The sequence below is a fragment of the Parasteatoda tepidariorum genome, chromosome 5 (assembly GCF_982258835.1).
Source record: "Parasteatoda tepidariorum strain Cologne lab strain chromosome 5, Ptep-v5.0, whole genome shotgun sequence".
Taxonomy (NCBI): Eukaryota; Metazoa; Arthropoda; class Arachnida; order Araneae; family Theridiidae; genus Parasteatoda; species Parasteatoda tepidariorum.
In genome coordinates this window covers 25,561,619-25,576,134 of record NC_141759.1, presented here as the reverse complement: position 1 = coordinate 25,576,134, position 14,516 = coordinate 25,561,619, and the positions used below count along the sequence as shown (strand labels likewise).

At 31.4% G+C, this 14,516-nt stretch overlaps 1 protein-coding gene across 1 annotated transcript in view; it reads right to left on the bottom strand.

Annotated features, from left to right (window-relative positions):
• sm (heterogeneous nuclear ribonucleoprotein L) overlaps nucleotides 1-5,892 on the bottom strand; it is a 29,352-nt gene extending 23,460 nt beyond the window's left edge. Inside the window, exon 1 of the mRNA XM_071185608.2 lies at nucleotides 5,690-5,892. Coding sequence (XP_071041709.1) covers nucleotides 5,690-5,749 — 60 coding nt within the window. The 5' untranslated portion in view covers nucleotides 5,750-5,892. The remainder of the gene's footprint in view (nucleotides 1-5,689) is intronic.
• Between the last annotated feature and the right edge of the window lie 8,624 nt (nucleotides 5,893-14,516).

Sequence of the window (14,516 nt, the reverse complement as noted above, 5' to 3'; positions counted from 1 at the left end):
ATTTTCATTATCCACAACACTAATGTCAATCTTTTCTGGATAAATAAATTGATTTGAATTAAGTCCTCGTTTTCTTAAGAAGTTAACCTCAGATTCAGATGGTGAAATTTTCTTTTCAATTTTTCCTATAAAATGAGAGATTTTCTTTTTTCCTTGAAATTGAACAATAACAAAATCATTTACATCAAATGAAACAATTAATGGATCTTCATCGGTTTTATCTGACCATCTACTAAAAGATTCCGATTCTGTCAAATCATGAATACTGTAACTCTCATAACTTTCTGAAGATTCAGAGTTTTCTTTTTTAGTAATCTTACTTGGTTTAAAACAAATTTTTCTTGATTTTGATTTTTTATTCTGCTGACGACCTTGTATTTCTTCTTCAATCTGTCTTTTAATTGGTGTACTTGTCAAAATTTTTGAATAGCCTTTTTTTCTTCCTCGCGATTGTCTCATACTATGAACCGAAACTTTAGGAAATGGTTGTATATCTTCTGGCGTTAATATATTTGGTTCACCTGTAGGTGTGTTACTGCTTGTTGGATTTTGTGGTTGATCTGTAACATAAGATGATAAAAATTCATCTTCTGAGAAAATATTTCTATTCAAAGGATAAATGCCTGTGATTTTAAATCCATTTATTATGTTAGTTGGTGTCATGGCTTTAGGATAGGCAATTCCGATTAATTCAGATATTTGATAAATTGTTATCCTTTGAGCAGGATGATTAGTCATCCAGTCTTGAGCTGCTACATTAAAGTACCTTTTAAGTGGTCCATATACAGTACGATCTAGTGGCTGCAACTTGTGGGATGTATGTGGGGGTATAGTTAATAAAATTATTCCATTCTCTTTTGCATAGTTCAAACTCTCAATGCTTATATGACTGTCATGGTTGTCCATAATGATTAATACTTTGTTGTTTTGATTACATCTTAAATTTTTTACAAAGTGCTGTAAAAATCTTACAAAATTAACACTATTCATCCAGCCTGTTACATGTGGCACTCCTGTTGTTCCTGGTGGAGCACCTTGTGTCATTCGGTCTTGCCACTTAACTCTGGGAAATATCATATATGGTGGTATGTGATTCCCAGCTGCGTTTACAGCTGCACAAACTGTTACTAATTCTCCTCGTTCTCCTGAAGTAACAGTTCCAACTTGTTTTTCCCCTTTTATAGCTAATATTTTAGGAGGCTTGTGAACAGTTGTAAAACCAGTTTCATCAATATTCCACACACATTGTGGGTCCAGTTTTTCTTCTTCGTATATTTTTTGCAAATTTGAAAAAAAGATATTAACATTATGTTTATTGAAACTAATTGCACGATTAAGACTAGTTGCCTCAGGTGTGCGAAGTGCTAATGTTTTATTACGATCCATAAAGCCTCGATACCAGTCGTATCCAGCACACTTTTCTGGTTTCCAGGATTCTGGAATTTTCTTATCAATATTTATGGCATATTGAAATGCTAATTTTCTCAACTGCATGGGAGTAAGTCCATGGTGTAATTTACTCGATGTTTTTACATATTCACACAAAAGGTCTTCTTCCCTATCAGAAAATATTTGGGAGTGTTTGTAGTTAGATTCGTAGGAAATGTCACATTCTTGAGCTTTCTGTTTATTTACGTAACGTTTTAAAGTCATCACATTTATATTATGTGCTTTTGCAGCACCTTTCAAAGTGGCTCCATCTAATACAGCATTTACTGCTGCCTGCAAATCTCCAGCATTTATATTTTTTCTGGGTTGAACACCCTCTTTACGAATATAAATACGTGGCATATCTGTAGAGAAAATATGAACATAAAAAGAATAAAATAATATCCCAAATTAAATTATATTACATTAAAAAACCTTTTAAATTTAACTTAATCATTGAAAAAGTATTTAAAACTGTTTATACTGTAACGTATCATAAGCTATATCAAGAACTGTTCAGTTTTTTTATTATAAAAAACTTTTATTAACAAACAACACAAACAGTAACAAATACACAGTACCCGTAACGAGATAGTGAAAAGATCATAAACAACTAGAAAACCCCGTAACGGGATATACGGAAACTCAAATTCCACAATAAAACTAATCTTAAAAATAATCAACAACTTTCTTTTGGTGTTCTAATTTTATCGTCTGTTTTTATTTTTTTAAATTTATCTCTTTATGTGTTTATTTATTTAATTTATGCTTTTGTCAACCAATTATCTTTTTAATATTTTTAGACTTTACAATAGTATTTTACATTAATCCTGCGGACACATGATCCCTAGGATCAAGTCTCCCCATACTATGGGGATCAAGTGTCCCTATATGCATATGTTTTCTAAAAATTATTCTTTAACCAAAAGTAAACAAACTATTTTAGTTTTAAATAGCATTAACTAAGCAGTAAACTATGATAGTCTATTATATCAGTAAGATTATTATTTGAATTATATGTAACAAAAATTAAATGAATCAAACTACTTACTCGAAAAAAGATTTGCTTTTAAGAAATCAAAAATTCCATCTTAACAATAAAAATAAAAATGGTTGAATGAAATCTTGTTGCCAGATATGTTGATAAAGAATAACTTTATGAGTGTTGCCAGTTTAAAAAATTTAATTACATATCAGTTTCGATTTAAGATCTGGGGATCAAGTCTCCCAGGGGATCAAGTCACCCTAATCTCCCCTAGGCATTAAAGTGGACAAAAATAAAAAAAGCTGAACTTTTACAGCGCAGGTCACTAGGAGGAGGGGGGGGAGTGCTCTATATGATACTGAGATTTATAAAAGCAACTTTTAACTATGCTGGGAGATTTTTATTCAATATTTAAAGTGGCAGAAGCATTTAGACAGTTAACTTTAAATTTTCCTTAAATATAATTTTAAAATTTTGACCACTAATATATTTAAAAAAAAATGAAGCAATTATAGGAAGGCGCGACTATTAAATTACTTACAAATGAAAAATAGATCACATCTTTACAGTAACTAATTCAAGAGAAAGCTTACTTCTACTTCTTTCAAGAATCACGATATTGGGTTTTAAAATCGTGTGAATATGAATCTTGATATTGGATTATAAAATTGCATGAATATGAATCGCGATTTTGGATTTCAAAATCGCGTGAATATGAATCACGAAATTGGATTTTAAAATCGCGTGAATATGAATCGCGATATTGGATTTTAAAATCGCGTGAATATGAATAGCGATATTGGATTTTAAAATCGCGTGAATATGAATAGCGATATCGCGATTTTGGATTTTAAAATTGCGTGAATGTGAATCATGCTGTTGGATTTTAAAACCGCGTGAATATGAATCGCGATATTGGATTTTAAAATCGCGTGACTATAAATCACGATATTGGATTTTAAAATCAGATTTTAAAATCGCGTGAATATGAATCGCGATATTGGATTTTAAAATCGCGTGGATATGAATCACCATATTGGATTTTAAAATCGTGTGAATATGAATCGCGTTTTTGGATTTTAAAATCGTGTGAATATGAACCGCGATTTCGGATTTATAAAATCCCGTGATTACGAATCACGCTATTGTATTTTAAAGACACGAAAATACAAATTGCGATATTGAATTTTTAAATCGCGTAAAAAGAATCACGATGCATAATTTTTAGATCACGTGAATACGAATCGCAGTGAGTAATTTTTAAATAGCGTACAAATACGAAAAACGATATCTGATATTACAACTGCGTGATAACGAATCGCAAAGTTGGATTTAAAAATGCGTGAATACGAATCGCGACGTTGGATTTTAAACTCACGAGAATACAAATCGCGATATTGGGTTTTAAAAACGCTTAAATACAAATGGCTATATTGGATTTTGAAATTGAGTGAATTTAATTGTTAGTACGATTTTTAAATCGCGTAAAAAAATTTGCAACACGTAAGTTTTGAATCAGTTAAATACAAAAATCGATGATTGATATTAAAATCGTTTGATTAAAAATCGCGATTTTAGCAAATTCCGGTGCAGTTCCTAATATTTAAAATTCCAAAAATCAGCCAAACAAACTAACAATAAAATCAAATATCGGCGCTCGTAACGAAACGCTTAGACTCCTTTCCACTCTATAGCAGAAGTCGCGGTAATCCAACTATCGTTCGGGCGGCTTGGGTTTCTCCAATAGGACTTCCCAAAAATTTTAGTTTTTGGAACATGGTCGGAAATTTTCAAAATTGGGGAAAAAAAGCGGATTTCCGCTTTTTCGTGGAAGTCTTTCATCCCTGCAACACATAATTTTTAAATAAGTCTAATACGAAGATCGATATTAAAATCGCCTGAATAAGAATCGAGATTTTGTCAGAATCTGGCACAGTTCCCAATATTTAAAATTCCTAAAATCAGCCAAACGTACATAAAATCCTAAAATCAAACAGTACGTGTCATCATCAGAAAGACGGGGAAGTCATTCTCTCACACTTACGCGCGTCAAAAAGTTAAACATAGAAATACTGGAAATAGGGCTGTTTTCCTGAGTTTTCGATACTTTTCAAGGATTTAATATCATTTTCAAGTACTTCTAGGGGCCCTTGAAAATCAAAATGAAATTCAAGTACTTTTCAAGGCTTTTTCAAGGCCGCGGGAACCCTGTTTGTAGAAATTTTTTTATTATCATTCATTATAAAAATAAATCTCAAAATTCCCTATTTTACTTCACAGTCTATCTTTCAACTTTGAAGAATTTGTTTAGCATTACTCATTTAAAAAAATAAAAATGATGAAAATTTATCAATCTTAATCAGCGGATCAATCTTGCAAGGATATATAGTAGAAGAGATATATTCTGCAGAAGATTAAAAACATATTTATAAGAATTTCTTCTTACATTGCATCAGTACTTTCAATGAAATCTTTTAATTTCACTTTCAGACATGCTATTTATAATAATCAATATAAAGATTATAAAAATTGAAATTTTCATATTTGAAAATTCATATTTCGTTTTATCGGGGATATTTCCTTATCTGTGGCAGAATAATCACCAAGTCTTGGAAATTTCCGGGCAGTTGCCCTGCGAGTAACTAAAAAAAAATATCACAGAAAGGGCCACCTCGGCCACTTTCTGATGTATAACCCGTAGCCACCTCGGGCAAACATCAACGTGTTTCTTTTTTTTTTTTAAATTTGCAAGTTTTAATTCTATTTGGCATCTTGGTGATTATAGTTGGTGAGACAGATCACGATACGGAAATATCCCCCAACTATTTTCAATTCAGTTAATTTTGAAAAAGGAAATACTTCTTAAAAAACTAATTTACCAACAATCGCAGCTGTTGTCCTGGGAATAGATTTAACAAGCATCGCTAAAAATAATTCCCGGCCAATTATCATATGAAATATTCTTTTGTTTCGTTCTTGAGTAACTTATTGATACGTTCTTTAATATTCATGCAACAGATTTTAAGAATTTAAATTTTTCAAAAATTAATTATGTCTGTCTTAAAACTGTGCCAAGACTGGACAGCAGGCTGGAAACTAATAGGTAAACTTTTAAGAAATTAATAAGAAAATAAATCATAAGCATAAGCAAGTTTTAAATTTAAAAAAAAAGAAAATAATACATAAAAGTTAAGACTTAGCAACAACAAAAAATTGTACAAGCAATTAATTGAAAATGGCGCAATGGCATGTTTTACAAACGCATATTTATCTCACCCTTTTAGCATCATTGTCCGTTCTTTGTCTTTTCGCAGCATGACCATCAAATTGAGCCATATTTTAAAAGATTATTGCAATAACTATATTATAAATAAACTTTTTATTAATAATAAAGACACCAAGTACAAACACCGATTATCCGGCCATGGAGTCCGGCATTCAAAACAATTTATTAGCAGTTGCAGTTACCTCAGTCAAATCGATTATTATTATTGGAACTAATCGATAATTAAATCGATAAATATCATTGGAACTAATATTAAGTAGACATTCAGACTAACGTATAAAGAAGCAATCTCACAATGAATTTTCATATTTCCTCGACAGCGATCGGAGATGCAGCTACCACATTCGTTGAGAATGCTGCCTGAAGTCATCGGTTTTGCAGTAGCTATACTTTATTTACATAGCCCAAAAGCTGCAAATGGGCTATTGATGAAAGTCTGTAAAACGTCTTTGAGGATAATCCTAATAAGCAGACAAGTTTGATTACATGCAGACGGGATGTCTCATCCGCTTTAGTAGTTTACGACATCGAGTAACCTACAATTTTCGTTGAATTAAACACTTTTAAGTCTCTGTAAATAACAAATAATTCAATTCTTCAAAGGTGCAAAAATATAGCACATTCGCTTTCTCAGCTATCTATGAATCATTGTAGAACTGCAAGTGACCCAAGTCTTCCCATTACGTCATTATTCCGTACACTGGAAATCAGCCTTATGACTTCAAGCACATCAAGTATATCAGATATCGCTTATTGTTTTATAACCTTTTACGATAAAACAGCTTATAAAGCAATTTATGATGCCCTGATCCATCAGCTGTAATCTCGCCGTTGTGTCTAGAGGCAGAATATGCAACTTTATAGCTATAAATTTACACCGATCTCATTGCGCAGCACAATTATCCCCAAAGATTGCCACTTTTGGATTTTTAGCATGTAAGGTTCTAATTTCGTTATATAATCTTGGGAAAAATTTGCGGTGATGCGAGATTTTTTTGTCAACGCCAAAAAGAGGGAAAAAATTTTTTGTTGTGGAAAAAACGGGATTTCAAAGGCAATTTTTCTTTGCTCATTTCGCCTGCAGTGCAATTTTCATCTTAAACGTCAAAAGTCTCTTAAGGAAGACATTTGAAACACAAACCCATTACGTCAGCATTGTTCACACTATCCTCGAGGCAAATTGAGTAGGGTTTAATTAATCCTTTGTTCACACACACTTAATTATAAACATTTTTACCATGGAGAATCGGTCCCGCTGTGTTGTTGTTGTTGTTGTTGTTAATTTACGTCGCACTAGAGCTGCACAATGGGCTATTGGCGACGGTCTGGGAAACATCCCGGAGGATGATCCGAAGACATGCCATCACAATTTTGATCCTCTGCAGAGGGGATGGCACCCCCGCTTCGGTAGCCCGACGACCTGCGCGCGAAGTCGAGCACTTTACGGTAGCACAGTTTAACGAGGACCAATACCGCACACCCTCGGTTCCTACGCAGGCTGATCCAAGTGGTCACCCACCCGCACACTGACCGCAGCCAGTGATGCTTGACTTCGGTGATCTGATGAGAACCGTGTCTTAACGATCAGTTCACGGTCCCGCTGTGAACTGATCGTTAAGACACGGTTCCCAGCAGATCACCGAAGTCAAGCATCACTGGCTGCGGTCAGTGTGCGGGTGGGTGACCACTTGGATCAGCCTGCGTAGGAACCGAGGGTGTGCGGTATTGGTCCTCGTTAAACTATTCTACCGTTAAGTGCTCGACTTCGCGTGCAGGTCGTCGGGCTGCCAAAGCGGGATGCCATTCTTCTGCAGAGGATCAAAATTGTGATGGCATGTCTTTGGATCATCCTCAGGGATGTTTCCCAGACTGTCGCCAATAGCCCATTGTGCAGCTCTAGTGCGACGTAAATGAACAACAGCAACAACCACGGAGAATCGAAAAACGATGTAATGCCTACTCTTAAACTTTTCGAGCTGGGCAGAGCTCACGTTTAAACTCTCAATCTTCAACAAAGCTGTAGAATCTTTTGCTTTATCCCCGCTAATAGGAAATGCATTTATTAGAATTTCTATCCTCAGAGTCGGAAAACGTTTTCGCACATTGGGCGATACTGAAAACGACGCCCTTAGCTCAATTTTGGAAAAAGGAATCTATATTTAATTGTTTAAAAAATCCTTGAATCGTCACGCAGTCATAATGTCGCAGAAAATTGCTCTTTATATTTTAAATTAATAATTTTTGGGAAAGAAAAGAAATATTCCAAATAAATATGTAAATATTACAGAATGTTTCCCAGACTGTCGCCAATAGCCCATTGTGCAGCTCTAGTGCGACGTAAATGAACAACAACAACAACCACGGAGAATCGAAAAACGATGTAATGCCTACTCTTAAACTTTTCGAGCTGGACAGAGCTCACGTTTAAACTCTCAATCTTCAACAAAGCTGTAGAATCTTTTGCTTTATCCCCGCTAATAGGAAATGCATTTATTAGAATTTCTATCCTCAGAGTCGGAAAACGTTTTCGCACATTGGGCGATACTGAAAACGACGCCCTTAGCTCAATTTTGGAAAAAGGAATCTATATTTAATTGTTTAAAAAATCCTTGAATCGTCACGCAGTCATAATGTCGCAGAAAATTGCTCTTTATATTTTAAATTAATAATTTTTGGGAAAGAAAAAAAATATTCCAAATAAATATGTAAATATTACAGGGATGTTTCCCAGACTGTCGCCAATAGCCCATTGTGCAGCTCTAGTGCGACGTAAATGAACAACAACAACAACCACGGAGAATCGAAAAACGATGTAATGCCTACTCTTAAACTTTTCGAGCTGGACAGAGCTCACGTTTAAACTCTCAATCTTCAACAAAGCTGTAGAATCTTTTGCTTTATCCCCGCTAATAGGAAATGCATTTATTAGAATTTTTATCCTCAGAGTCGGAAAACGTTTTCGCACATTGGGCGATACTGAAAACGGCGCCCTTAGCTCAATTTTGGAAAAAGGAATCTATATTTAATTGTTTAAAAAATCCTTGAATCGTCACGCAGTCATAATGTCGCAGAAAATTGCTCTTTATATTTTAAATTAATAATTTTTGGGAAAGAAAAAAAATATTCCAAATAAATATGTAAATATTACAGAATGTTTCCCAGACTGTCGCCAATAGCCCATTGTGCAGCTCTAGTGCGACGTAAATGAACAACAACAACAACCACGGAGAATCGAAAAACGATGTAATGCCTACTCTTAAACTTTTCGAGCTGGACAGAGCTCACGTTTAAACTCTCAATCTTCAACAAAGCTGTAGAATCTTTTGCTTTATCCCCGCTAATAGGAAATGCATTTATTAGAATTTCTATCCTCAGAGTCGGAAAACGTTTTCGCACATTGGGCGATACTGAAAACGGCGCCCTTAGCTCAATTTTGGAAAAAGGAATCTATATTTAATTGTTTAAAAAATCCTTGAATCGTCACGCAGTCATAATGTCGCAGAAAATTGCTCTTTACATTTTAAATTAAAATATTTTTGGGAAAGAAAAAAAATATTCCAAATAAATATGTAAATATTATAAGAATGAAAGTTTTTTTTGTTAACATAAAATATAATAAGATTTTGGAAATTACCTAATCTTACTTACTAATTATCATGGAAATTAACCTTTCAGTGTCTTGTTTCTCTAAATAGCCCCAATTTCTCATAAAATACAGAAAGATTTAGAAGAAAAACTTAAATTTAAATTAAATTTCGAAGCAAATTAGGAGTATTTTCTACATAAAATATTAAAACTTATTTTAACAAATTCCTATTACATTAAGTGCTCATTTGCTAATATAGGTCAACATGCACAGTGAGCAAATAATAAAAAAAAATAAGAACCGAACTACCTTGAATAATTTTTGATCTAATGATCGGATCTTCTCGTTTTAGGACTCCATCTTAATGGAGGTGAACTCAAATATGCTAATGAATTTGTGCAGACGATGTTTTAAGTTACGAAATTAGAAGCAAAAAAGTAATTTCTTTGAATAAATATTAAAAAAAAAAAAAAAAAAAAAAAAAAAAAAAACGAATTTTTCAACATTTGATCTCTTAGGAACTATTCAATCGATTCCACTCAAATTCTGTATTTTGCCATGTAAAATTAGATACTTTAAAATGATGCAAAAACTTTTATTCCTTAAATTTCAAAATTTTCAGACCATTATTAAATAAAATAAAAAAAAGTACTTAATTACTAAAATATATTTTATTGCGTGGATTTCTCTTCTGATAAACGAATTTTATGGCTGCGTGCAAAAATTTTTCAATTTGCTTAATAATAGAGCCCCTGAATTAGACAGGCCGACTCATCATCCATTTTTGCTCCAAAGAGCTAACATAAACACAATACTAACATAACGTTAACTTGTAAACTTTTTTGCTCCAATATTGCTTGATAGGTCAGAGTAAGGCTCCTATACTATCAGAGCTGACCTATCAAGCAATATTGGAGCAAAAACGTTTGCAAGTTAGCGTTATGTTAGTATTAAGCTTATGTTAGCTCTTTAGAGCAAAAATAGATGATGAGTCGGCCTGTCTAATTCAGGGGCTCTAGGTCAGAGTATAAGTTCTCGAGATATAGTGAAAAAGGCAAAAATAAAATTAACATTAGGAGGTCCAAAATTTGGATTACTCTCCTGACTGAACTATGGAGATCATATTTCACAGATTGTGACTACCCCTTATATTTCAGGGGTCGAAACTCCGAATCGATCGAAAAAAGGGTATGTTTATTCAGAGAAAATACGTTTTTGTGTCTAATTTCGTAACTTAACTTCAAAGTGATGTTTTATGTGTATAAAAAAAATCTGTTAATTTTCTTGACACGTTAAATTGAAAAGAATGATTGAAAAACTGAAATGTCCACAGTCATTCTCGGAAGATACTCCTCCTTTTCGTCCTGTATTCTCTTTATGAGAATATTGCAACTTCTAATCCCCTTGTTAGTTGAAATATAAGCCTCTACCAGAGATTCTTCCTGGAAGATGTGGAACTTACTCTATTTAATGTCAAACAAGTGGTTTTTCTGTTGCATACTTTTCTTTTCATCTTTTTTACATAATGAACTTTAACCATAAAGAAAGTTAATGTATGAATATATAATTATAAAAATAAAAACCTATAAATATATTTTTCAAAAACAAAATTTTTTTTTTTAAAAAAAGGTGGAAATTGATAGGTAAGAAAATATTAAATCCGGGTCAAGTTGTTTGGCAGTCCCTTAACCTGGCGCTGCTTCAAAGTTTTATCATTTCTTGAGTTATTGACAGGCCGGAAATTAATTTTAAAATATTGAAGCAACGATATTTATAAAAAAATTTAAATAAGTAATTACTCAATACAAAATTTTTTTAATTCAGTAAATGAGTTTCTCAATCAATAAATTAGTTTTAATAATTTCAAACCCTAAGTACTGTACATGACTAAATGTTTTTTATAAAAATAATTTTGAGGGTAATCTCTAAGCTTCCCATAAGAGATTTCTGCAATTATTGAATTGTTAAATGGGGTTCATTATTTCTAAATCACAAATAAAAAAAGGACAAATAGTAAATTTTTAAACTATGCTGTTAATATGAATACCCTAAATTACTCACTTTAAAAAAAATTGTCAATTTAGTTTCTTCCCCTATAAAATCACGAAAAATCAACAAAATTTTAAACAATGAAAATTGTAGGCATAAGATGTTAGAAAGCTTTGTACATAATTAGTGGATAGTCCATGAATTGGTAACTTCAAAATTTTTTATTAACTGAAATAAATAAATGGTTTATAAATATTTCAGAGAGGCAAATGTATGACTACAAAGACACAAGTAAAAAATTTAGATCAGTGAATGACGCCTACACTTATTAGTTTCATTACTAAATAACAATGATAGAGATAATCAAATCATGTATTGTAAATGTTCTATAATCGAAAAATTGAGTTTGAAACGAGGGTATTGTTTTACAATAACTTTTACTGAAAACTATGAATTTTTTATCTTCAAATACATATTTAATTCAATTATTTATCTTTAACAAAATGTTAAAAAGATTATAGACAGTAAAAATAGAAAAGTAACACCTCTTTTTGTAGTGAATTTAAGCATTTCAAAATTGCAAAGGGGACATTTGTTTTAGATAAAAAAAAAATAGGACAAAGAGATCATCTATAGTTTGCCTAAACAGGGTGGCTATTCAAATCAGGTTTCAAATTTCCCTGATTCTTCCAGGTAAAAATCTTAAAATTTCCAGGTTAGCATGTTTTTTCTCTCCATAAAGTATAAGATGGATACAACAGAAGTACAAAAATTGTTGAGTATTTTATTTAAAATGATATTTTTTTCATATATCATATTGGAAAAATAATTAAAGTACATTTATTTTAACTTAGCAAGATTTTATTTTTTTCTCCAATTTTTAACGTTTTGATACAAGTTGGATGTGGTGAAATTAAGTTGGATGTGGAGAAAAAATGTTTAGCATAAAAAAAGTTTAATGTGAATGTAATTTTTGCACAAACTGCACCGAATGGTAAATACAGAGACACTAAAAAAAAAAAAAAATGACAAGTATTGTTTAATATATTTTCATTAGGTATGTAATGAATAGTGATTTGGCAGAATTGCTGAACACCGAATAGTCGGCCACACGAATCATCTGAATACCAAATATTTGGAGGCTGAATAGTAGCATTTTTCATTAAAAAAAAATCATTAATATATATTATTTTTTTATATATAAATAAGTGTAGTCATTTTTTAAAATTAATCAAAACTTAGCTATATTATTAGTGTGGGGTAAGGAGAAAAAATTATAAAAGTTATCTATTAGAAATATTTAAGATAAATAAAAACTAACTAATAGCTACAAAAAAAACTGAAGTTGTAAAGTTGAATAAAAAAGAAACAGAGAAATGACAAAAAATATTCTCTTAATTTTTAAGACAAAACTTTAATGCTGAAAATAGTATTTTCCGAAAAAAAAGTAAACATAAAACTTTAAAAGAAAAAAAGTCATTTTTTCTTTCATTAACTAATCACTCATTAACTAGACTCATTAACTAATCACTAACTCTATTTAATCTATTAAAACTTTGCTAAAAAATACTTGGCCGCATATTCGTCAAGCAGGTCAAATGTCGAATAGTAATTGAATATTTGTTGCATCCCTAATTTTCGTTTAACAAAAAAATAATTAATAAAAAACAATAATTTCAGGCATGAATAACTTTTTATATTTATTTACATTTTATATTGTATTTAATCCAAACAGTACTCTTTGTAAAGTTCATTGATCATATTTTCTTTCAACCAATATTTAAAGTCAAATGTTTAAATAATGTTATTTTCAAGAATGATAAGCAGTATTAAAAAATTAATGTCACAAAGGCAAAATTGTCAACTTTCTTATTACATATCTCATAGAAAAAAACTAGATAAATTCCTTATACTTTATTCTTTTCGAATTTGAAATTAAGATATTTAAAGAATTCCTATCTAACTAAATGATTTTTTAGCTTAGATTAGTTAATTTTTTTGTTTGTTTCATTCTTGTTTTGTTTGTTTTCAGTTTCATTCTCCTTCTTCCTAATAATGACATACGAATAAAAAAAAAAGTTATATCCTCTGTTTATACAACATTTAACATGTTTATCATACATTCCCTAATTTTTACCATTTTCTTAAGGTAAAAGGAGAAAGAGTTTAGGAAATATCATCTCTGGAAAAAGAGTAACATTAACAAACTTTCGACATTGTTATTACTATACAATGTCAAATTGGAGATTGTGAATCATATTTTAAATCAAAAGTCTTAATTTTGAATTAAAAACCAAATATTTACCAACAAAATGTTAATATAACCATGATAACATATGGTTGATCCTTAAAAGAACCTTTTTTTTAAAAATTAAAATATGTTATAAAATGTTAAAATGAAATCGAGAAAATTAGCATTAAAAATTATACGATTTGTTGACAAACATTGCTGTTAGTGATTGCAAGAAAATATGTGATTTGATTGGCTTTGCTGAGAAAAAATAATTCACTGATTTGGAAGGGGTACAAAAGCTTTTAGAAAAAGAGTATAACATAAAATCTATTTAATTATGACCAACCAATTTGTGATGAGTTTTATGAAATTAAAAATACTAAAACATTCTTAACCATTCAGTCAGAAGAAAGAAAAAAACTTAAAGCATCGGAACAAACGATAAATGGATTCAACCCATGGTTTAGAAGTGAAACAAATGCTACTTTTATAAACAGAAGTAAATGTCTCAACTCCTTCTTCAACCTCCACCACAATCTTTCCTAAACTGTCCCCAAAAAGGTTTCTCCATTCATTTAGCAATCATGAGTCTTATGTGGTATTCTAGTTTTCAAAGGGATTAATGGAGTAAATTTTGACGTATGCAAAATATTGCTAAGTTGATATTTCAACTGTTTGGCAATAAATTTCAGTTTAAAAAAAGTCAGTATAACAGATCATAAAATAATTTAAATTAAGAAAATCTATTAAAAAAAAATTCCAGCTTTTCTTTAAAATTCCCTGATTTTTCCAGGTTTTAATCGAAATTTCCTTGACTTTTCCAGGTTTGTTCCAGCACAAAAAAAATTCCCTGATAATTCCAGGTTTTCAAGTGGGTTGGCCACCCTGCTAAACTAAGAACTCCTCCTGCACACAAAGTCTGAGGCCATCTGGTGCTTTATGGAAAAAAGAATGGCACATTTTAGTAAGGGTAGCTTCACTCACTAACACAATAGATGGAAGAAAGAGA